Consider the following 25,137-nt stretch of genomic DNA (forward strand, 5'->3'; position numbering starts at 1 on the left):
AGACCCATATACATAAAGTAAAAAAATGCTGCATCTTTTTTTTCCCATATGGAGAAGTTTAATGAGAGAAGAAGAGTAGGAGAGGGAAGAAGTAAAGGCAGACCATGAGCTCGTGGGGGGGGGGGGGGAGGGATAAAGGGGAAGAGGGCAAGAGAGCAGAGAAGAAAGAGCAAAGAGCAAAATGCTACATCCTAAAAAGGGGGGAAAAGCATATTGTCTTTCATAGCATGGAGATAATAGGTGGGTACATGAGTGGAGGATAGATAGGCATGGTCTCTGGCTTTGTGTTTTGTGTGGCATGCTCTCCTCACTAGATATGTGACCTTTGCTAACTCAAGCCAGCGTTTTATTCTTCTTGGGAATGGAGTACTATGGATATTTAGTAAGCTGATCTGAATTAAGAACCAGGGCTCACCCCATCCTCCCAACCCTCCAGTGTGTCTGAGGCTAGCCTGGTCTACAAAGTGAGTTCCAGGACAGTCAGAGCTACACAGAGAAACCCTGTCTCAAAGAAGAAAGAAAGAAAAGGAAAGAAGGAAGGAAGAAAGTAAGAGGTAGAGCCTGAGTCTGTGGCTTGGGCTTTCTGTGAAGCATTATAGATTGGGATTTCAAGTTAGTGACACTCATCTAGTAAAGTCTAAAAGTACTCCAAAACTTAGAAAAAAAAATCCAAAATCTGAGAACATTTCTGACGCCAAGCATTTTGAATAAGGAATTCTCAACTGGCAATTGTAGGTCTGCCTAATATTAGTTGTAAGGCCTCTGGGATATAGTCTTAGAGGGTGAGTCGGTTTCTAGTCCGAGTAAAGCAAGCCATTGCACATGTGTTTAAACTGTTAGAGACTTATTGGAAGTCAGTGTCCCATGAAGTCTTACTGAAAGCAAATTACAAAAGCTTCAGTCCCATCACCAGGATATTGCCATTCTTGCTTTTAGCAGGCATTTGAGATGTAAACCAGAGAACTCAAAGCCAGGTGAGCAATATCAGTTTTCATTTGTACTCTTTAGTGGCCAGTGGATGAAGACTTGGAGGGTGCGTGATTCACTCAGCTGTTCCAGGCAAATGTAAGGCACTGGGATTCCACTGGGAGTAAAGCCAAGTCCCCACTTTGAGGTCTTTGACCTTCCAGTAGGGTAGAAGTGTCTTCAGATGAAGTAGTCACGTTCTGTGTTTGCACGCTCTAGCATGCATAGAGCCCCAGGACAGAATACCAGTAATGGCGTTTGTGCTTCCTGTGCATCATGACGTTGTCCTTTCTTGGGAAGGTGTAAGCATCATCTCGATGAGGGAACTAGGGCATGGAGGGAGGGGAGAGGGTGTCATGGTGCAGCTCAGTGGTAGAGTGGGTACTTGGTACAAGTGATGTCCTAGGCTTTACTGCCACAAACCAAAAGTTAACAAAAGGAAAAAAGCTTCCCAACTCTATAAGGTTGTGTTTTGAACCAGAGTTGAGGTTCTCAGCGTGTGGGTTACATCGCCTCTGGGGCTCCAATAGCCTTTTCACAGGGGTCACTGAGAACCATCTGCATATCAGACATTTCCGTTACAGTCCATAACAGTAGCAACATTGCAGTTATGAAGTAGCCATTAAAATAACTTTATGACTGAGGTTACTATAACTTGAGGAACTGTATAAAGGGCCACAGCATTAGGAAGGCGGAGAGCCACTGAGTTAGAGTATAGCGTGTGTCTGCTGGCTTCTTCAGCCCTGCACCATGTTGCTTGTTCTTGCCGCATGGACAAGGACCTGGCAGAAACGCTACAGAAAAGAGCTAGCTACATATGGGGGCTCCAGTGTAATGGCACTGCTAGGCACAGGAGGCTTGGAGTTGGCCTCTGCACTGAGGGCCCATCAGCTAGCCACTGTTTCAGCCAGTGGTTTTGTCCTTTTCCCTTCTGGTGGGGATGTATTTTGCTTGTTGACTCAACTGAAGACTTTGGAAACTCTTCTAGTTGAATGGATTTACAGGTTTCAGATTCAGAATCTTTTAGAAGTACGCTATTCTGATGTTTAGGCCTTGCTCTTAAGGGTGCAGCCAGATGTCAGATTGTAGATGACAAAGAAGTCTGTTACCGCTTCCTTACTGAAAGTGATCTGGCCTTGAGATTTTAGAACACTTGTTAGAAGTCAGTGCACCGAAGGAAGTGTCCTGATGGTATTACTGATCAGAAATCTGGGGAATTACCAGTGTGAGGAGTAATTTAATACTTGACGCTTTGTTCTGCAGAGTGGCCAGTGTATGGTTTTCTCTCTGGTTTTTTTCTTTTTTTCGGAGCTGGGGACCGAACCCAGGGCCTTGTGCTTGCTAGGCAAGCGCTCTACCACTGAGCTAAATCCCCAACCCTGGTTTTCTCATTTCATCAGACTAAATCCAAAGGGGTGAGATTTGAATGAGGGGACCTTCTGGTACTTGGATTCGGTGCTTGTAGCACTGTAAACCACGCCATCAGCTTTCTCTTCCTTGGGTCTTCATCACAGTATTGTTTCTTTGATAATGTTGTTGCATACATACATTCCTTCACCTTCATAGCTGTTAGAGTAGATGAGATGACATAGGGACACAGGAAGAACTTCTTGAGGTGAAAAAATGGGCAGCCAGAAAGCCAGTTATGGAGAAAGTGCCTCAGTCTGAGCCACTCAACCTGCGGAATAAGCTTATTTTGCTGAAGTCTTTTCAGGAATTGCTGTGCTTAAAGTCACACAGCAGTGGGTATTGGCAGGTCCCTGTAGACAATGCCCCAAATCTCTGATGCTCCTTCTCTGTGCCTGACCGGGCAGGTCCTGTATTCTTTGTTATTGCTTCCAAGGGAAAGGTGGGCCAGCGCTCCACACACGTGTACACAGGGCTTTGTTGACTGAAAGGGGACAGAGAGTCATCAGGAGAGAAGAGAAATGTGGTCAGGGAGTTCCCAGCCCAGGAGTTTAATTTATTTTTATTTTAATCCCCTTCTTCCACCAGGTGAAAATTGAAGGCCTTTTAGATTCTTGTTTTTATTCATACTCTACTGTATAAAGAAATAACATAGGATATAAAAATGAAGGAAATAAATCCTGAGCAGTCATTCAGAATTTATTACCTCTATTTGGCCGCAGTCTGGGTACATCGGGGAAGTAGACTTAAGATGGGAAATACAAAATTTGAACTGAAAGTAGAAAATAGTTTTTAGAAATTAAAAGTGAGAAAACAGCAAGAAACCACTTAAAACAAACAAACAGCAACCAGACCTGAAATGTAGGAAAATGCGTTAGAGATTGACAGCTGGGATTATTGTCATTGCTTGTGAGATACATTATGTCAGACTTACCCCTATGTGTGTGCAATGTTAAGTTCATAATATCCCACAAAAGAGCATGTTTCTATGAATATGCTTCTGGTAGTGGAACAGCTCTCCTCCTCCCTCCTGTGTGTGGCCTTGTTTTAAGATCCTGTGCTGTAAGTCCTGCTTCAGCAGCGTAATTGGTTGGACAGCATTTGAAGGAATGAGCTTCTTTTTAAAACAGCAGCTCTTTAATATAAACTTTAGTTGCTGACGTTCCGGAGACCAACGATCTGAGGTGCAGCTTGAGTACTGAAGTATCATGGAGCACACTCAACCTGGGTTTTATACTGGCTGCCTCTCACTTTGTCACCTGGACAGTCTGTAGAGTGGTGTTAGCAGCCTACAGTACTTGTGAGAGATAACAGAGACAGTACTTGTATGAACCACAGTGCTTTTAAGAGAGCTGCAGGGTCTGGCATGCAGGGCTGACCCTCAGGAGTCGTTATGAACAAATAATATTTCCACATCTGGATGCTACAGATAGTCACCATAATTTGATTGTACTGTGTGAGTTACTTAGCATCATGAGTATTATGTACTATTGAGACAAGTTTCAGTCTTCTTTTGGAGTGGTTAAATAAATTGATGTGTTGAGCAACATTAGAAACTTCCACTAAAGCTGGGCATGGTGTTTCATGCCTTTAGTCCCGGCACTTGGGAAGCAGAGGTAGGTAGATCTCTGAATTCAAGGCCAGCCTGGTCTATAGATCGAGTTACAGGACAGCTACATGAGAAATCTTGTTTTAAAAAGTCAGAAAAATGGAGGGTGAGAAAGGAAGAAATGTACACTGGCTCACGAGGTCTTCTCTGGGCCGGGACTGTGCTTCATTGGTACTTTTGTCAGCATTTCATGCCACGCTATGTTTGGATATTGGAACCAGCCCTTGTGGGACTTTATCTGCTTTGAGCATTCTCCTTATTCCTATACACTTAGTTCTTACCGAAAGCCGTTTTTCAGTATTTATGAGTGAGTGAGTATAGGTATGACCTTATGATATGAAGTTTAAAGATTTGTGAAACTGTATATTGCTGGCCAAAGTTGGTGGTGAGAGGGCCACCTGTTGATTACTTGTCTGACTATAAGTTGGTAAAAATTTGGTAGAACTTCTGAAAAGACCTTGAGCAGTATTTACTAAAAGCTCTATGATGGAGTTATGAATGCGTTTACGCTTGTAGCTTTAGTTATAAGGATCTTCGTCAAAGGATTATAAATACAGAGAAATGTTTATGTTCATGGATCTTTCCTGCAACTGGGCATGGTGGTCTTCACCTGTAATTCTGTTGCTTGGGAAGCTGAGGCAGGAGGATCATAAATTTGAGGGTAGCTTGGGCTATATAGTGAGACTTTAAAAAAAAAAAAAACTCCTGGAAGAATTGGCATTTGTTTTGGGTACTGGTGCACATGCCACCATCACCTGTTTAGTGGGAGGGGGCGGGCCTGTGACAGCTTCAAGTCTTTACTTTCAGGTAGGGTGTGTGCATTTGTGAAGTTAAGGTTGCAAGTCGATCGACTGATAAGAGTTTGATAGAAAAAAATAAGTTGTGTTTTTAAAAAACAAAATCTAGGCCAACCACTGCTGGCAAGATGGCTGAGTGGGTAAGGACACTTTCCCACTCCCAAGTCTGATGAACTGGAATTCCAGGTTCGATTCTAGGACCCACATGATGGAAGGTGCACAGGGATGTGGGCATGGGACAAACACACAAGTATATAAAAAGGAAGACCAAATAGGTGTGGCATAGATCTTTGTTTATGTTCTTGGGGATGATGTGCATGTGCTATGGTACCTGGTGGAGGTGAGAGAACAGTTGTAGAGTCAGTCCTGGCCTCCCAGCAAGCTGCTTAAGCTGAGCCATCATCTTCCTAACGGTTCGGCTGCTCTGCTAGGAAAGGCAGGGGGACTTTGTTACAGTAAGAATTAAGTAAAGCCAAGGAAATAACTTGGTTGTGGTCTTTGTCTGCCTTGTCCCATTTCTTCCCTGTAGGATACACTAGATACAGAGTTACAAGTTAGCTGTAGCTGAAGTTGCCTGGCCGAGCCTAGACTCTGTTTTGTTGTAATGGAAGCAAGTAGTTAGGAGAATAGATCAAGTCAGTTTTTATGTTTACAAGTCAGGCAAGGTAGAAATCCCCTATGTGGCCTTGGTGACTTTGTCTGCTCAGGGTGGCCCCTACTTTACTTTCAAAGGAGCAAATTCCATTGTTTTTATCTGTAAGAAAAAATTGAAGACGAGTTTATTTTTAAATTTTTCTAGTGTCATTAAAAGGTATGAATATTAAAGTGACATTATGAATTGTCACCATAGACTCTTCCCGTTGTGTATTTATAAGTCAAGTGGTATCGGCATGCACATTAAGCATTATGACCAGTTAGGTAGTTCTTAAACCGAGCATGGTAATTCTCATCATGTATGTTGTATAAAAACATGTGCAAAATTTAACAACTGTGTGAGCATATTTAAATTAGGAAAATAGCAGGCAAGTTGTTTCCTTTGTAAACTGCTTTGTCCAAAGCATTCTGTGTATTATCAGAATGAAAAATGACAGCACTTTGTCATCCGCTCAAATTGATACTGCACTCTTCAGGATGACAGCTGAAAAGGCCCACAGGTGCCACATAAAGAGGTGACCATGTTGTCATATTTCATTTCGGCATCCCTCTGCAAAGCCATAATTACCTAATTAGGTTGTTAATTAGGAGATTAGCATTTCACTATATTGATAGAATGCTCTTTACTGGTGTGGGGCTAGATACAGATTTGTCTGCCCTAATTTATAATCTCAGCCTGTTTTGTACTTGTTTATTTGCTTAAGATCCTTGTGTGGAGCAATTGCGTTTATCTGAGAAACAGTTTGTTTACAAGCTAATGAAGCTTTGATAACTCTGAGCTAAGGTATGAATGGAACTAAAGAATGGCCACAGCCCAAAGGAGATTATAAAAATTCTGAATTGGTAGAACTTCTGTTAACATAGACAAAAAACAAAAACCACAAAAACCATAAAAATTCAGATTGTTGCAGTAAAGTCCAAAATGCGAACTGGGAGTTGAAATGTGACAGATGTGTTGAAAGACCCCCAGACTTGGGGAGACTCTCGCTCCAGTCACGGGTTGAGGTACCCCCAGGAAACACGAGAAGCCGGTCTTGATGTAATCAACAAGAGGCAGTTTTATTTACGAGATCTCGGGCTGACACGTATCTCACACAGGAGATTGAGTCAAGCCCCGAGCCTCTCTAGGCAGGAGCTTATATAGGGAAAACCAGGGGTTTCGTGTGAATACACATAATTGGCTAATACAAAGGGTGCACAGTTACTTTTGGCACGGAGTTACATCAACAAAGCATACGTGTAATCTAGCATCTCAGCAATGTGGGCAGGGCAACTCATCTCACTGCAGCAGGGGGATGACCCATCCTCAGGGAGTGAAGGAAGGGGAGGGGGTGGCTCCAGATGGCCAGTGTCCTTGGGAGTTGATAGTCGGGCCAGTGAGCCCTATCTCAAATTCTCTCAGGCATGTCTGGACTTTGTTCATGACTAACTTTTAGAAATTTTAACCCTTCAGTGTGTGCCCTCCACCAGATAAAGGGCATTACTTTTGTTGACCGGTGCACTGTTTTCATTTGTCCCTGACTGCACACGGCTCAGAAGCTGAAGCTAGCTCATTTGCACTTCCTTAGTTTAGTTCATGTGTACCTTCTGTCTCTCGGTCTGTGCGCAGGACATTTTCTAACTCTTCTTTGGCCTGAGTCCTGGAATTTGAAGTATTTCATCACTATGCTGGCATTTGGACTATGCAGTGTGTCTCTTCAGGGCGGGCCACCACTACTTCCTTTCTCAGTACAGTGCCTCTGACTGGGTATCACAGGTGTCTTCCTTACCGTCCAGTTCAGAGTCCCTTTCTCTGGGCCAGTGGTTCTTAACCTTTCAAATGCTGTAACTACTTAATACAGTTCTTTACGTGGTGGTGACTCCCATATAAAATTATTTTTATTGCTACTTCATAATTGTAATTTTGTAAATGTTATGAATCACCATTAAGTATCTGATATGCAGATGGTCTTAGGCGACCCTGTGAAAGGGTCACATAATCCTCAAGACCCATGCTTGAGAGATACTGCTCTAAGCAGTTTATACTGCCTTTTTTTCTTTACTTTTCTCTTCCTTCCTTCCTTCCTTCCTTCCTTCCTTCCTTCCTTCCTTTCTTTCTTTCTTTCTTTCTTTCTTTCTTTTTAGAAAAGAATACATAGGGTTTCTCTATGTAGACCAGGCTGGTCTTGAACATACAGAGATCTACCTACCTCTGTTTCTCAGGTGCTGGATTAAAGGTGTGGGCCAAACAGGACTCAGAAGGCTGAAGAAGTCAGGTGACTGGACAGAAAATTTTCAGAGAGAAGTTTTTGTTCAAGGTTAGGTAAGAACAAAGTTCAGTATGGATAGAATAGAAAGCACTGAGAGGTAAGTGGAAATAAGGCGGGCTGCTTGGTAGGCAACGTTAAGGCGTCTAAAGGAGTTTGGGAAGTCAGTGAAAGACCTTAGGACAAGTTAGGAAGCAATTGTAGTAGGTTAGGTCAGCCCTGTGGCTTGCTTCGGTTATTGAAATAATGAGAAATGAATGAGTTTGAGAGAGAAGAGCCAGAAAGCACAGGATTCTGACTAAATGCCTTTAGAGTCCATGGAAAGGAAGGAGTGAAGCCTCCTGATTTCATAATCCATTCTTTGTAATTTTATGTACATTCAAGAGTATATGTCTAAGTGTGTCATAGATAAGAGACCTAAGTCTTGATTCCATTTTTACCCATGTAAGCATACTAAGAGGCTGGCTTTCTTTCAGGTGAATCTTGGTTTGGAGTCCTATAGTGGCAGCTTTTCGAGGTTGGGAGGGACTAAGGCCCAGAGAAACTGCATTTTTCCTTAGCTACTGGCTGGTGGGCTCCAGCGCACAGCTTTTGTGTTTTCCTCATGTCATGCTGGTTTTCTTATTTCTTTGTGTCATCTTGCTTATTCCAAACTGAATTGTTCCCAAGGACTGGCAGATTAGTAGGCTGTCAGCTCTCTGGCCTCCTAGACCGGAGTGCGGATGCTCCAGTGTGCAGGGGCATTTCTCCTTGAACGTAAGAGACACTGTTGGTGTTGGGCATGGGATTAGGTTCCCTCACTAGAAATTGGGGTGAGCTGCCCCACACTGATCTATTTCACAGTTCCTTTCCTCTGCGGAAGAAGAGTTGGAGCCTTGTGTTTCTACCCAAGTGATTTCCTATCTGTCTCATGGCACCAACTTGTTTTACAGGTTGTATATTTTTTTTTTTTTGATTGTTAGTTCAGCAAAGGACATACCTTTGATACCTTTGGGTTGATACCTTTGGGTTGGAGTCACCCAAGCTAGAGGAAATGTAGCTTAGGGATGAGATCTGTTGCTGTGAAGAGACTCTATGGCTTTGACAACTCTTTTTTTTGGTTCTTTTTTTTTTTCGGAGCTGGGGATCGAACCCAGGGCCTTGCGCTTCCTAGGCAAACGCTCTACCACTGAGCTAAATCCCCAACCCCGGCTTTGACAACTCTTAGAGGGAAAACTCTTATTGGGCTGGCCTACAGTCCAGAGGAAAGCTCAGTGTCATGGCGGTGGGAAGCATGGCTGGGAAGGGGCTGAGTTTTGTACCTAGATTGGTAGGCAGCAGGAAGTGGAGGGTGGGGAGGCAGAGACAGACTGACAAAGCCTAACCCCAGTAGCCTAACCCTACTCCAACAAGGCCACACCTCCCAATATTGCCAGTTCCTATGGGCCTTACAGGGTCTGTTTTCATTCAGACCACCACAGATGTAGCATGGATTCTAGCCTTTTGTAGCCCCACCCTTTTTTATTGAGTTATGGATGACTCACATATGATAGATAGTACTCACCTTTTTCAGTGTACAGTTTAGTGGGCTTTATCTGTCTGCCAAGCTTTCTGACCATTACCGTGATCTGGTTAGAGCAGTCAGACCCCAGTTTTTCTGCCCCCAGCTTCTGACATTTACTCTTCTACTTTGCGTCTCTCTGACTTTGCTTTCAGTCTTTTATAGAAATGGAATTGTAATCTGTGACCTTTCATATCTGGGTTCTTTTGCCTAGCAAAATGTTGAAACAGCTAAGATCATATTCCGTGCCCTTTCTGGTCAACAGTTCATCACGTGTAGGTACCATAGCTTCTTGTTTATCTATTTGCCCAATGGACTTTCTGGTTATTTCTTCCTTTGGCTATTATGCTACTTTACACATTGGTGTACAAGCTTGTGTGTGAACATGTATATTCACTTCTCTAGGGTGCATGCTGACTCTGTGTCTATAAGCATTGTGAGGTTCTGTCCAGTTGTCTCCCAAAGTGGCTGTACTGTACTTACACTCCCAGTACATCTTTATCAGGCCCTATTGAACAGTGGTGGAAGTCAAGGAAGGTTCGTCATGCCTCCCTCGAAAGGACTTCTGATCCAGTTGAGCTTCTGAGCTAGGGAAGAGGGGAAGGAACTGCTTAGAATTTCAGAATTTATACAGCATGCTTAATACAGGTAGAGGTTCTGTGTATGTGTGTGCATGCAAGTGTGTGTGTGCGCGCGCGCGCGTGTGCATGAGCGTGCATGTGTCAGTCTGCCTGTCTGTCTCTGATTCTGCCTCTGTCTCAGTCTTTATTTCACTGCCTCTCTCTCTTTGTGTCTCTAACACAGCTTCTGGGTTTTCTTTGTAGGGCTTCATGCTTGCGAGCCTACCTTTAAACTGTTGCTGTTTCTTGGGCTTTCTTGCCATAAATACTCCCTGGGCAAGCTCACTCACACCTATGGCTTCATCTGTCACATGTATGTTGATGTCTTCCAGATTTACACAGAGTTTTCTCCAGAGCTACAGGTATGTCTCTCCTCAGCTCCCAACAGAGTGTGTGTGTGTGTGTGTGTGTGTGTGTGTGTGTTTGTGTGTGTGTGTGTGTGTTGGTTTCAAACTGTGACCTTACTGCCTCTGCCCCTGCCCCTGCCCCTGCCCCTGCCCCTGCCCCTGCCCCTGCCCCTGCCCCTGCCCCTGCCCCTGCCTCTGCCTCTGCCTCTGCCTCTGTCTCTGAAGAACTAATATCCCAAGTGTAAGTTTGGGTCTTGCTAATCACTGGGCAGTCCATACTCAAGTTCATTGTTTCTGAAAAGATTTCATTATCTGCATTCCACCCCTACTCTCACTTGCCACTACCACCCCAGCCTGTCTGCTAACCTGTACCTGCTTAAACTCTTAAAAAGAAAAAAACACATTTATTTGTGTGTCACACACAGAGGTCAGTGTAACTTACAGGCGTCAGTTCTCTTTTGACTATGTGGGCTCAGGGGATTAGACTTGGGTAGTCAGACTTGACAAGTATCTTTACCTGCAAAGCCATTCTGTGGCCTGTGTTTCATTGTTGGCAGTGTAAAGGCTCCCTACATTTGCTCACCAAGCTCTCGTGCTTTTTATCGCTGGAATTGTTCTTGAGTTTATGGAAACATCTTACTGCTTCACTTGAGACGTCATCCTTTCTTCTGTGGGCTCTTATCACAGCTTCACAAATACCTCCTGTCCTGTCCATGGCTTACTCTTCTGTGAGATGCCATAGTCTCTGAAATGCTAATCTAATCAGCAGCTTTGAACTCCGTGTAGTTTTAGTGATACTATGTGCTTGCTGTTTCTGGCTTTAGTACAGGCTGGACTGTATTGTTGGATGCCATGTAACTTCTTTTTATCTTTGTAGATTAACCGTAGACCAGGGAATAATAGCAACAGTGCTAGTAGGCATCCTTGTAGTACCTGCTATGGGCTAGGCAGTGTCATAAGTAAGAACATTCATTCATTCATTCATTCAGTCCATTTTTCACACGGTTTTGAGTAGCCATCAGTGATTCCCATTTCCCTATGAGGGAATAGATAGAGGACTTGTTACTCTCCACAGGTCCTACAGTGAGTGAGTGCCTAAGTCCAGGTTTGGACCCTCGTAGCTTTGATTGTTCTCAGGCCCTCAGACCTGCCTCTCCTGCTGATTTCTCAGCTCCCTTACCTCAATTCCCTTGACTTACTATAAGGAGCCTATCTTTGATTCCTCACTGGGTCAACTCACAGATGGCCTCATGTTAATTTGAAGTCCATAGGACAGAGCTAAAGGGGATTTTGTTGAACACTTTCTGGTCATGGAGCCAGCACTACAGAACAGTGCCAGCTCCTTCGTGCCTGCTCTTCAGGTCGGTAAGTTGGAAGCAATGACTTTTTTTTTTTTTTTTTTTATTTAAAATTTAATGAGTACACTGTACCCACCATCTTCAGACACACCAGAAGAGGGCATCAGATTCCATTATAGATGTTTGTGAGCTACCATGTGGTTGCTGGGATTTGAACTCAGGACCTCTGGAAGAGCAGTCAGTGCCCTTAACCTCTGAGCCATCTCTCCAGCCCAGGAAGCAATGACCTTTGTTGTCTTGGCCACACTCATGCCTTGGAAAGCCTTGTCTGAGCACCCATTTTCGTTTGGCTGTCCTCTTTCCATGGCACTGTTGGAGTCCTCCAGTGGCTCTCATGCTTTATGGTGAGCAGTTATGGTCTTGGTTTTCTCCCTTGTCTGACTCTCCTCTTTCAGATAAGGACTGCCGCTGAGCACTGGTTACTTTGACTCCCAGCATGTGGTAAGAGGGACAGATGTTTGTACACTCACTTAGATAAGTGTGCACAGTGGGTTCGAGAGTGGGGTGAGTGGACTAGGGGTAGTATGGGTTCAGGGTAGAGTTCTGAGTCAGCTGCCTGGGCTTTATCATGGCTCCACCTATTACTTGTGTTGTCTTTGGCAAGTTTGTGCCTCAGTTTACTGATGTATAAAACATGGGTAATAGTAGAATTGATGTCACAATTTTGTGAATGAAGAAAGTGGCTTTATCAAACCATAGTTAGGGCTCTGATAGTGGGAAACTGGGATTAGGTTTCCTCAGTGGTCCATCTATACATGCCATAGTGCTCTTGTCAAGGTCAGAGGGCAACTTGAGGGAGTTACCTCTTCCAGCCATGTCTGTCTTGGTATTGAAGTAAGGTGGTCAGTTTTGGGGGCAAGCACTTTTGCTTGCCGGGCCATCTTCCTAGCTCCAGAGATACCCCTGTGCTGTGTGTTTGATCCTGTTACATTGTTCCTCTCACAAGCCTCCTGTAGCTCCTCATTTCTTTTGGAGTAAAGGAATACCTGCAGGGATTTGCCTTGTTTGTCAGCCCCTGCTCTGTGCTGCTTGTCCCCACAGAACTACTGGGGACTTCTTGAATTGTGGCAGTCATGTCCCCAAAGCCTCTAGCTTGTTAGCTCTCTTCCCTCAAATGCTCACATGCCCTTGGCTTTTCCTGTTGTTTTAGATGGTAAGTCGGAAACACCTCGGGGCACCAGCCCTGTGCTGGCTTGTTTACAGTTGTACCCCAGTACTCCATCTACCCTGCCTCATTGTCCCCTGTGCTTCTATCCAGTGCTTCTAGCTACCATTGTACACATGCTTGGTTTGCCAGGCTGACCTCCTTAGGACGTGAGCTCCACACAGGCAGGGTCGTGGCTGTAAATGCACACGTGTTCTGTCAGCACAGTTGCTGTCCATGCATAGTTGCTGAGTGTACCCATTCAGTACTTAGTGATTGTTGTGGGTATCGGGTTCATTACTTAGAGGTAGACAGGCCCTGCAGTGCAATGGAAAGGATGCATTAGGATTCCTGGAAGAACTGACCATTGAGCTTACAGTTTGAGTGTGAATAGGAGACACCCAAGTAAAGAGCACTTGTGTGGAGAATGCTGGGGGTCTTGTTTGTTTGTTTGTTTGTTTGTTTGTTTGTTTTGAGATAGTCTCACTGAACCTAGGGCTCACAGATTAGCTATACTGGCAAGCCAGCATGTAGATCCTGTAAATCCTTATGATCCTGCCTCCCCAGTGCTAAGATGACAAGCATGCTTTCGGGCCTCATTCTTGCATGACTAGTGTTCAAAGTACTCGATCACCTGAGCCATCTTCCCAACCACAGGCTTTGTAGAATAAGCATGAGCAAACGTAACTTGTGATGCTGTTTGCTTTGTCACAGTCCTCTGGAAGTCTGCGAGTGCTGTGTGTCAGTGATGAGCTTGGCCTTCTGACCCTCTGGCATTCCTCTCCCAAGCCTGCTTTGTGCAGTGTGGAGATGTAACACAGTATTTTGTACATCATATTAAGCACTCACCAACTGATCAACACACTCAGCCCTGCTTCCTTCTTTCTTTTTTAAAGACAGAGTCTCACTGTGTAGCTCTGGCTGTCCTGGAACTTTCTAAGTAGACCAGACTAACCCTTTTAACCTAGGGAGATCTGCCTCCCTAGTGTTGGGATTAAAGGCTCTCATGGCTGACCTGCAGTTTGTTTTTATAGCAGAGATTTGAGCTCTAGGTCTCAGATCTAGACCTATCAGAACTATGAGAACACATGTGGCGGGGGTGAAAAGGTGCTGAAATAAGCAGCAGGATTTGTTTAGATTGTAGATTTTTTTTTTTTTTAAGATTTATTTATTATATATAAGTACACTGTAGCTGTCTTCAGATACACCAGAAGAGGGCATCAGATCTCTTTACAGATGGTTGTGAGCCACCATGTGGTTGCTGGGAATTGAACTCATGACCTCTGGAAGAGCAGTCGGGTGCTCTTAACCGCTGAGCCATCTTTCCAGCCCTAGATTGTAGATTTTTGAGTGTAGATTTTTGTAGCGAAGTTCTTTGGTTTAGTCAGAAACGGTTTTGAGGGAATCAGAAATGACCACAGATGTCTTTTAAATCACACGTTAAGGCTTCTTGGCCTCAGCGTTGTTGATACTGACATTTTTTTTTGGTTCATTTTTTCGGAGCTGGGGACCGAACCCAGGGCCTTGCGCTTCCTAGGAAAGCGCTCTACCACTGAGCTAAATCCCCAGCCCCGATACTGACATTTTGATGGTACAGTTCTTTGTTGTGAGTGTTTCCTTGGGCACTGTGGCATGGTTTGCAACATCCCTAGTGTTCATCCACATTGGCAGCACCCATACCCAGTGTGAAAACCAGAGATGTCTCCAGACATTGCCAAGTGTCTGATCCCATTGCCATTGTTGAGTCTTCAGCAACTGACTTAAGGAGAGAAACAGTCAGACCTTCATAAAATCACTACCTTACTAAGTCAAACAGTTTGGAGCAGACAGTCTCTTAGAAATGATATTTCTACAACTAATTAATGAAAGCAGAAATAAAATTCTTGTAAGACCACTTGGGCCTGGGATTCAGAGAAGAATTTGCAAGGCGTGAGATTATATTGGATAGGAGAGAATGATTTGCTGTGTTGGAGAGCATTCCCCAAGCCCAGAAGAGACACAGTGAGACTGGCAGGAGTGGAGAGAAGGGCTAATGGAGAAACCAGGCCACAGAGAGCCTTTTATGCTGTCTGCGGAGGCCGTTAGGCTACGTATGACAATCATCTCAGACTCCATCATGGCGTACAGCAGTACAAATTCAGACTAGCGGACAGGAGCTGAGCTCCAGCTGGGTTCCTTCCCAAGATCTCAGAAGGTTGAAAGAAAGGATGTAGTTGGTGATGAGCTTCTGAGCTCCTTAGGTTGTTGGTAGGATGTGTTCCTCATGACTGAGGGCCCTGTTGTGTTTAGCTAAAGGCTGAGGCATTTTCAGTGCCCTTGGTCGTTGCTGTGTGGTTCTGAAGTCGACGCTTCGTCACTTGGCTAAGAAGTCTTATATGACAGAATGTCACCAAGGAATTGTATGTTCACACCTTTGTCATGTCCTTTTGTCTGTAGTTTGTAGGTCTCACCTATACTCAAGGAAAGGAGTAGCGATACCTCAAAGAGTAGACGATGCAAAGCCAGACTCTGCAGCTTTCTTAGAGTTCTGTCTCCCCATACACCCCCTGTTCCTTAAGGGCAGTGGTCGTCTGTTATTTCTCAGTAGTCTCTGTCTCTGGTGCCTGACACACTGTAACACTCGTCAAATGGGTAGAGTCTAGGAGTGAGCACTTGGCAGGCAGATGAGCAGTGCTTACTGTGTGAGCCCTTAGACCAGGGATTTCATGTTGAAAACTGTCTAGTTGCTTTGACATTGTTTGTATCCTCACTCTAGAAAAACTATAAACATTTTTACCTGAGATCTTAAAGTAAAACGTGAGTTTATTTATTTTTACAGCTGCCAATCAAGCCTATTATGTCAGAGAGACAACACCAAAAAATAATTTAGGGCTACATTGCAGGAAACTGGCAGATTTCTTATAACCGCTGAAGTCATTGTCAGGTTTGGAGCTTTGAGAGTGGTGTGTTGTCTGAAGTTTACTGCTACTGCTACTTAAGAAACATTACTTTAGGACCTGAAAGCGCCGTTTTCTAAAAGGGGAAGTAACACTGTTGTGTGTGGTTTCTGTATGATTGTTAACTTGGGCAGTGCTTACGTTCTGTGGACTTGTCATCAGGAACATCTTACGCAGACTTTCAACTCGGAGAAGGAATGGCATTAAAGCTAGTCTTATCTTCACCCTTAATAATCCTATCATTGATATTGGGGTTCAGGGTAAACCCTGTGTGTTCTGGGGAAACTGAACACACAAAAACAAGCATTGCACATTTTTCTGGGCAATCAATTTTGGTAACTTTTTCTAAAGATTTATTATTTTAATTGTGTTAATGTATGTGGTGGGAATATGTGCACAGGAGTGCTGCTGCCAGAGACCAGCATTGCCTGGAAGGTCCTGGCAGCTGGAGCAGCTGTAGGTGTCTGCCTGTGTGCTGGGAACAGAACTCAGCTTCTGGAAGAGCAGTTTGTGCACTGAACCGCTGACAGCCACCTCCTCAGGCTGGTGGATGTTTGTTGTTTTTGTTGTTGTTGTTACTCTAGACTGCCTTGAACCTGCAGTGGAGCTGAGAATGACTTTGGACTTCTGGTCCTACTGCCACCGCCTCCCAAATGGAGACACTACAGGCCTGATCCATCACACTTGGCTCTAGTGGTGTGTGTGTGTGTGTGTGTGTGTGTGTGTGTGTATTTCCTTTAAAAAAAAAAGAGGTACAGTTTGTTTTTGTTTTGTTTTTTTAAATGGGATAGAATGTAACTAATGAATTGCAAAAACAAGTTTCCTGCCCTGCCTGGTAGCCCTAACCTTTAGTCCTAGCACTGGGGAGGTAGAGGCAGGAATCTTGTACAGAGTGAGTTCTAGGACAGCCAGGGCTACACAGAGAAACCCTGTCTCCAAAATCCAAACCAAAACAAAAACACCCAAGTTTCTTGGCACTGGATGTTGCCCAACAGTAGTTTTGCCTAGCATGCACACACCACACGCATAAATTTGAAGATGGCCCAGTTGCCATGTAAACATGAGGACCTGAATTCAGATCCCATAACATAAAATCTGGGGGCATGAGGTGTGCCCGCCATCCTAGCACTCGGGTTGTAGAAACAGGTGGTCCCTGAAGCTCACTGGCCAGACACTCTAGCTGGATTGCTGTATTTAGGTTCAGAGAGACTCTGTCTCAGAAAATAGGGTGGAGAGTGCTTGAGGGAGACACTCAGTGTCCGGCTCTAGCCTCCACAGAGACACGTTCATGCCCCTGTGCTGGCACCTATACACACCTGCTGCCTGAACATGTATGTATAGCACACATAGCTTTTCTTTTGATGATGTTTGGGAAGTAGTCCAAAGCCAGGCATGTAGAGGCCAAGATTTTTGATTAGTGTAAATCATAATGTGAGCCCAGATTCAAGGACAGGGTAGTGAACTTCAACTGATTGGCTTGCTGTGAGGAGCTGTAGAAAGATATCTGCCATGTGCCCAGTATGGTATTTAATTCCTGTAAGGCTTAGTTTACAAAACAAAGATGTTACTGCATCCTAGTCTGGCTGTTAATAAGTACTACCCATGGGAAAACCAGCAGGGCTCATCTATGACTGTTCTTGTGTTTCTGCCTAAGCGGAGCCCAGCCATCCTTAAAAATGCTGCCACTCCCTTTCCAGGGCTGCTCTCACTGTCTGAAGTTAGGCACAGTCACATGGAGAAGGTTTAATTCAGAGTTACATTGGAGAGCATTAGAGAAGGAAATTTTGAAGCAATAAACCACAGTTTATTTTAATAGTCATTTAAATTATTTTCAAATTCCAGGAGGTATGAATTCTGAACTTTAACCGGAGCAGAGAATGTTGATCATAGTCAAAAGATGGTTCTTTGGTTTCTATGAATGGAAAACTTAATATATAATGAAAGGGTTTTGTTTTCCTAACTTATGACCGTCCTGCATTGTGGTAGATAAATGAGACTGCTATCCTTAGTCTGTGTTAAGGACTTCTGTATGGGAATCAGGTTATCGTGGCTAATATTAACAGTGTCAAGTCAAGGTACAGTGTGGAAAGGTTAAAAAACCCCTCACATCTGCTGTTACATGTTGTTAACTCCCTTAGCAGACGTTAAATCATTTCAAGTACAATAATAGTGTGGGAGGTAAATTAACTAACCATTAACAATCTTATAAATACACAATTAACATGCCAGCATTTATATGACACATTGATGGGGCAGCAGTAATGTTTGATTGGGAGTTGCAGACCTTTGAGAAGCCTCAGGCTGTCGCTTATTCAGATAGGTTTTCACAGATTGCAGGTGAGGACTCCCCAGTCACCCAGAGCAGTGGGTGTGGTATTTGGAAAGGAGAGGAGATGAGGGCTCTTGGTAAGCATGGGCTGGAACACAGGCATTTTCCTTGTAGGTCCTTAGGGAGTGGGGGAGTACAAGGAGGGCTCAGTATTTAGGATGAGTTATTTGAAGAAAGATAAAATACTACAACTATGGATTTATAGCTGAGGTCACATAAATTAGTAAAATTTTCAAAAATGTCCTGGGGTAGGGCTGGAGGCATAGCCAGAGGTGAGTGCTTGCCAAGCACGCAGAAAGTTCCTGGGTTTGAGCTCCAGCATTCCAACCAATCAGCCAGGCAGAAGACGAATTTAGACCTAACTCATATGTGAAGAGCTCTGCGGTTTCAGGTTGAAAGCAAATGAGCTCTTACATCCCTGCTGTGTGGGATGTTTCTGATACTTACCTACCTTCCTTCCTTCCTTCCTTCCTTCCTTCCTTCCTTCCTTCCTTCCTTCCTTCCTTCCAAAACCTTTTTCAATAATTATTACAGGTTCTGTTTAATTTTTTTCTGTTGCAAAAAAATTACTATAGCATTAGCAGAGAGTAGCTCAGGGTCTTGGTTATAGCTGAACACATTTGTGTCTCTAAGCTTTTATGAGGACCTAGGAAGAAATGTCTCTCAGGCCTCAGAGCCCAAACAGCACAGCAGTGGCATGTTTACAGGGAGGTTTAGGATGGCTGTTTGTCACAGAGGGTAGGACCTGTGCTCTGAACAAATTTCTTAACCATTTTTTCTATGCTTTTTTTTTGTTGTTTGTTGTTGTTTGCTTGTTTGTTTTAGACACTATGTAGCTGTCCTGGAACTTGCTGTGTAGACCAGGCTGGCCTTGAACTCACAGAGATCCTCTTGCCTCTCCCTCTGAGTGCTGGGATTAAAGGCATGGGTTACTGGGCCTGATGATAACAGCAATCTTGAAAGGGTTGTTTTGATGGGTATGTAAGTCAATCCATGTAAAAGGGATAGAATAATTTTAGCTTTCAGTCACTTAAGGTTAGGTGCTGCTAGTTCCTTTGGCTTCTGGAGCTGTGTGGTCTAGCTATAGCAGATGTACAGAGTTCTTTGGATGATGCTGTTTTGTCCTGAACCACTGCCCCTTGGCTACTTTCCCTCCTCTGCATGCATGTTTTATCAGGCTTCGTCTCTATAAGCCATTGCCAGTAAAGCTTGGGAGCTTGTGTGAATAGAGTTCTTATTAAAGAACATTCAGGACTGGACATAGTTGTGTACGCCCAGTTTTGAGACAGGAAATCCTCCTGATTTGAGGCCAGCCTGGGGTACAGAATGAGATCCCAAACTTAAAATGATTTTTCAGTCCTGATATTCACCAGATTCTTCTAAAAACAATTGCCTTTTTAGACTATGTGCCAAGTTACCACATGCAGGTTCCGTGATTATGAATGAACGTGAGTAGGTGTGAGGAGTTGTGTGTAGTATCCATGTTCTACTGGGATCCTCTTTTAATAGGGTAGTAGGACCTGAGCAGATAGGTACTAAATACCTTTTCATAAGGAAACCAACTTCATATATGAAAATTACCTGCTATTTTTAAAACTAGGAAAGGTAACACGCACGCGCACACACACACACACACACACACACACACACACACACACACACAACTCAGTGGTTTGCAGCCATTACTGCTACCCATCCAGAACTTTTCATCTTCCTAGACTGAACAGTACTGAACATCTGCCCAGTCCTCCTTCCTCCAGCCCCCAGCAGCTACCAGTGTCCTTTGTGTCAGTAGAAAATGATGTGTGCTCTAGGTGGCCCACGAGAATACACTGTCTGTGTGACTGGCACATTTTCCTCAGTTATGTCCCTGGGTTTCATCATCCACTGAAGCATCAGCATTTTCTGGATTTTAAGGTTAATGCTATAGCCAATGTATGGGTCACATTTTGTTTATCCTCTACCATATGTGTTTCTATTTTAGTAATTTGTGTGTGTCTGTGTGTGTGAGCACATGCATGTGTGTGTATATGTGTGCTTATCTGTGTGTGTGTGTGTGTGTGTGTGTGTGCACATGTGGGCCCATGTGTGCAGAGGCCAGAGACATTAGGTGTCTGTTCTGCTGTTCTTTACCTTATTCTGTTGTAGTGTGGCCAATCCTCACTCTGGACTACTAACCAGCAGGCATCAGGAAACCTCCCGTCTCTGTCCTCCATAGCACTAAAATTGCAGGTGTATGTAGTCAGACCTATTTTTTTTAATTTATTTAATTTTATGTACACTGGTGATTTGACTGCATGTAAATCTGTGTGAGGGTATCGGATCCCCTGAAACAGGAGTTACAGACAGTTGTGAGCTTCCATGAGGATGCTGGGAATTGAACTCAGAAACTCTGGAAGAGTAGCCAGTGCTCTTAACTACTGAGCCATCTCTCCAGACCCACCATACCTGATTTTTTATGTAGGTGCTGGGAATTTGAACTCAGGTTCAAATCATGGACCCCAATAGTGTTCCATTGCATGTATGTGTCAGGGCACATGCACAGTTGTTTGGATGATTAGGTTATGTTTAGCTTCTCAGTATATGTTCCAAACAATTCTGAGGTAACACTTATGCTCAGTTACTGCCTAGGGCAAGTGTTAGAGTGGATTTCAGTGTTTTTATGTTTTATATTTTGATAAGCATTGCCAAGTTTCCTTCATGAATACCCACTTCCCTCCCTCCGTCCCTCCATCTCTCCTATTGTACATGAGTATGTAGTGCCTGTCTCAGGACACAGGTCGACATTAGTTCTTCAGAGTCTTCTTGCTTTATACAACTGAACAGGAAAAATAACTTGACTTCATCTTTGTTCTGAACATCTGTTTTAGAAATCAGATATACCTTCAGGTGATGCTTAGCTGCTCTTAAGAGATTTAAAAAAAACTGTCGTGGTTCTGAAAAAGCAATGTTGGCATAAGTTGCCAGTGTCCAAGGTGACAGTTTTGAAGGGCACATTGGTGAGAAGCTCTCTTTTCTGTGTTACCTCTCTCTACACACTTGACATGCTCAAAGGGCTTATCTTGACAGCAGCGTTGGATAGTCATTGGAAGTTGGACAGTGACACGTATTGAGTGTCTTGCTTGGTGTAGCATTCTGTTGCCAGTGATATGCGGTGCTAAGACCCTTGTCCTTATAGAATTGCAGAAACACCTCATAGGATCCCAGAAATGACTCCCTACCCCCAGTAGCATGTTCCCTTGGGAAGTCCTAGGAAGTTCCCTCAGCTAGTATGGATCAGTCCACACAGATTCGTCCGGGTATGGAGTCATATTGTTTAATAAACAGCCTGCTGGTGCTAGGGTGTGTTGAGGTCTCTCTAACAAAGGATGAAGTTGGGGAGCTTGTGTGCCTCCTCAGAGGTGCTTAACCCATTCCTCTAATATTTGTAAGCTGCACTGAGCAGATTCACTTTACTAGAAAAGAGTTGTATTGTTGTTGTTGTTGTTGTTGTTTTGAGGGAACTTCTTTTTCTTTGCTCTTTGGGTTTTGGTTCTAGAACACTCAGTAAGCATTTGGTTTTGCGGCAAGCTAGGTAACGTAAGGGTGAAAGGCACAGCCCTTTTGCCAGCAGTGAGCTGCCTTTCTTTCATGGAGGAAAGATTGCCTTAGGAGAGCCTGCAAGTGGCCGGCTGTGACATGATAGATCAGCCTCTTTACAAGTGAGTCCATGCTTGGTGCTCCCTCCATGGTTATAGAAAAGGCTTCATTTTTACAAGTGGAATTTAAATGCTCACTTTAAATTTTATAATTATTTCATTGGCGTTTTAACATTTCCAAGATCAGTTATTTCAGAATTGTAGGACACTTACTGCATGGTATTGGGGGCATACATAGGAGATATGCATAGTTTTGTTCACGTGGTCCTTAGCTTTGCATTTCCCATTGGCCTCTGTGAGAGAAGTTGTTCATGAACCAGATATAAAGGAAAGAGCAAATATTAATGTGATTATCTTGATTAGCAATGTGCTTCAATTAAATTTCCTTTTAATGTCAGTATCTTAGCAGTTTTCAAACTGTAGGTTATGATTCCTTTGGGAAACCTTTGTCTCCAAAAATATTTACATTACGTTTTGTAACAGTAGCAAAATTATAGTTACGAAGTAGCAACAAAAATAATTTTATGGTTGGGGTGGTCACTGCAATATGAGGAACTGTATTAAAGGGTCGCAGCACTAGGAAGGTCGAGAACCACTACACTAGACAACATCAGCAAAGTGATCATTACCAGGCAAAATTAAAAAATCAACTAGCTGTCATGGTTTATGTCATTAGCTTTTCCCTTTCTAGAAGAGACAGACAACAAGTCTTTCATCTTTTATCCCTTTCTTCTCTTTCTCCTTGTCCTTCTACCAGGAATCAAACCCAGGGCTGGGCCTTGTAAATGCTAGGCAAGTAGCCTTCTATAGCCCCAACCCAGAGTTAGGTGTTTTTGTGTGTGTGTGTGTGTGTGTGTGTGTGTGTGTGTGTGTGTGTGTGTGTGTGTGTTCAGGTGCATATGCTCATGTAAATGAGACCAGATGAAGACATTATTCTGCTGTATAACTCTCTGCCTTATTCCCTTGAAATAGTCCTACTGTATCTGGAGCTAAACTTACAGCTGGCAAGCCACAGTAATCCTCTTGTGTCTTTCTACCATAGCTTCGGGGTTATAGACAATGCTGCTTCTGTGCCCAGATTTTTATTTTAAGATATGTTTAATTGTATGTTTATTAGTGTTTTGTCTGCATATATGTGTGTGCACCAGATTTGTGGTTGGCACCTATAGAGGTCAGAACGTATCAGGGCACCTTGAATTGTAGTCACAGATGTTTGTGAACCATGTGGGTGCTGGGAATCAAACCCAGGTCTTCTGGAAGAGCTCTAATTGCTGAGCCATTTCTCCAGCTTCCAACACTTTCATTTTTATCTGGGTTCTAGGAATTTAAAACTAGTTCGGTCTTTAGGGTCTATTTCCTAGCCACAGTGTGCATTTATTTTCTGTTGAATATTTCCAGCCAACTTAGAAAGTTCCAACTAGTCCCTGGAATAAACATCATTGCATATAGTTGTAATAGGATCAAGGAAGCAGTTCTTATAATTGTGTTTCTAAAATAAGAAATTAATCTTGTGGCAAGGCAATTATGATTAATGCATTTTATTTTAAAAACACAATATCATCTTAAAAGAAAGAAAAAATGTTTATTAAGCATATTACTTTGTTGATAAACTTGTAAAATCCCTAGCTGCTCAGAAAGCTTCTGGCCCCTTTAAACTGACAGCTGTGGCTGAAAACTACCTTGCAGCACCTTGCAGACCCCCATCTCCCTCCCAGCATCATGAGCAGTACATGAGTAGTGGAAGAGCGAAGGAAAACATCTGCTCCAGTGGTGCTTCCTTGCTTTGAATGGCCTCACTAAGTGTTGCTATGATTTGTTTGCAAGAGAGCCATAGGCCCTACCTAGTGCTTGTAAGGATCTCCTTTCTGTTTAGATTTAATTGTTCAAGCTCCTGGGTACAGAGATAATGTTGGTTTTCTGAGGTAGAATTTTACCACATTGACTTTGTTTGAAAAATGATTCAGCCATTTTCTGCCTGATTCTTAAATATTGCTGTGTGCATCATGTTTCTAGGTAGGTGAGCCTGTGAAACAGTATGAAGAGGAGAAAATAGCCTTTTAAAGAGACTGGCCCACAGAAAGGATGGCCTTCTTGGACAATCCAACTATCATTCTAGCTCATATTCGACAGTCACATGTGACCAGTGATGACACGGGAATGTGTGAGATGGTTCTCATTGATCATGACGTTGACCTAGAGAAGACTCATCCTCCGTCAGTGCCTGGAGACAGTGGGTCAGAAGTTCAGGGAAGCAGTGGTGAGACGCAGGGCTACATATACGCCCAGTCTGTTGATATTACCTCGAGCTGGGACTTTGGTATTAGAAGACGCTCAAACACAGGTAAACTCTGTCTTCTAGCTGTGTCTTCCTAGCTTCAGATCAGTCAGCTGAGAGATAACGGGCAATGTTGGAACAGGTTTGTTGGGGAGTCTTTGTGTCGAATTGAAGATTGGGGCTGAGCCTCTCCTGTATGAGTGAGTGGAAGAGCCTCTGGTGTGGGGCTGTCCGAAGTAGACAGGAAAGCTGTGTGTAGGTGGAAGTTACCTGTATAAAAGGAAGTGGGCCTGTTTTGAGACCTTAGGGCCACCAAGTCTCAAGTCAGTTTCCTGGAAGAATCCCGGGTGATAAAGAACTCTTAATATGGGAACAGGCTAGCCCAGGAATATAAGTCACCAAAATCAATACAAGAGCAGACAAGCCCACCAAAGTCCCAGGACCTGGAATGTGGGTCGAGAGGAGATGTAATAGGAATTTGTACACTGGCTGAGAGAGGAACAGAAATGTCCCCATTTTGGTACTTTACTGTTATTTTCTTAGGTTGATCACTACCTTTAATGTGAGTGGTTTGCAGATGCTCAACTATGGCATGTGTATTTCGTCCTTGCTGTTCGAAGCTTGTCATTGTCCCTTTCCAGCCAATAGTGCTTCTGTGGTCTCTCAAGGAGAATGCAGTGTATAGTCAGTGCTTTTATTGGGAGAGACAGAAGATGGGGAAGGGAGGAAGAACACACATACATACACACACACACACACATACATACATACATACACACACATACACACATACATACATACATACATACATACATACATGCATGCATGCATGCATATATTAGAGACAGGGTATTTTGGGGATCATTTTAGACCATTATACGGCATCAGTCCCAGTAACCTCTTAATCCCAAGGAAAGGGAGTGGCAAGAAATTGGACAATATTGAAAATGTTTATTTTCCTGGTCCAAATGTGAAATGTTCTCATGGAAGTCTCTGACAGAGCCGGGCACACCCCACAGTGAAAGACAACACTGAAGTTAGATTTAGAATGCAGTGCCTGTGACCTAAAAAAGAGTAGTTTGCCCTTATGATTAAAATAACTAATATCACTTCCCAGGGATTTTTATCAAAATAGGGTTTGAGTGCAAGTTTATATACAATTTAGAGCCATTGATAGTCAGTGCTGTGGTTGGAACATCCTTGCAAGTCAGTGTGATGGTGTCTTCTGTCCTAGGCTGTGTGGACTTCACCAGGATTATGCCCAGCCCAGT

At 43.5% G+C, this 25,137-nt stretch overlaps 1 protein-coding gene across 16 annotated transcripts in view; it reads left to right on the forward strand.

The window, feature by feature from the left end:
- Positions 1-25,137, forward strand: part of Mapkap1 (MAPK associated protein 1) — a 202,646-nt gene that overhangs the window by 1,980 nt on the left and 175,529 nt on the right. For 8 of the 16 annotated variants that reach the window (XM_039104765.2, XM_063283509.1, XM_063283505.1 and 5 more), the window contains exon 2: positions 23,605-23,932. The exons of 5 other annotated variants lie outside the window; for them this stretch is intronic. In XM_039104765.2, the coding sequence (XP_038960693.1) occupies positions 23,674-23,932 (259 nt within the window). In that variant the 5' untranslated portion in view covers positions 23,605-23,673. Of the gene's footprint in view, positions 1-10,043; positions 10,202-23,604; positions 23,933-25,137 lie in introns of all 16 variants that reach the window. 3 more of the 16 variants (XM_063283506.1, XM_006233949.4, XM_063283508.1) reach the window with 1 other exon arrangement.

This window comes from Rattus norvegicus, chromosome 3 (assembly GCF_036323735.1).
Source record: "Rattus norvegicus strain BN/NHsdMcwi chromosome 3, GRCr8, whole genome shotgun sequence".
NCBI lineage: Eukaryota > Metazoa > Chordata > Mammalia > Rodentia > Muridae > Rattus > Rattus norvegicus.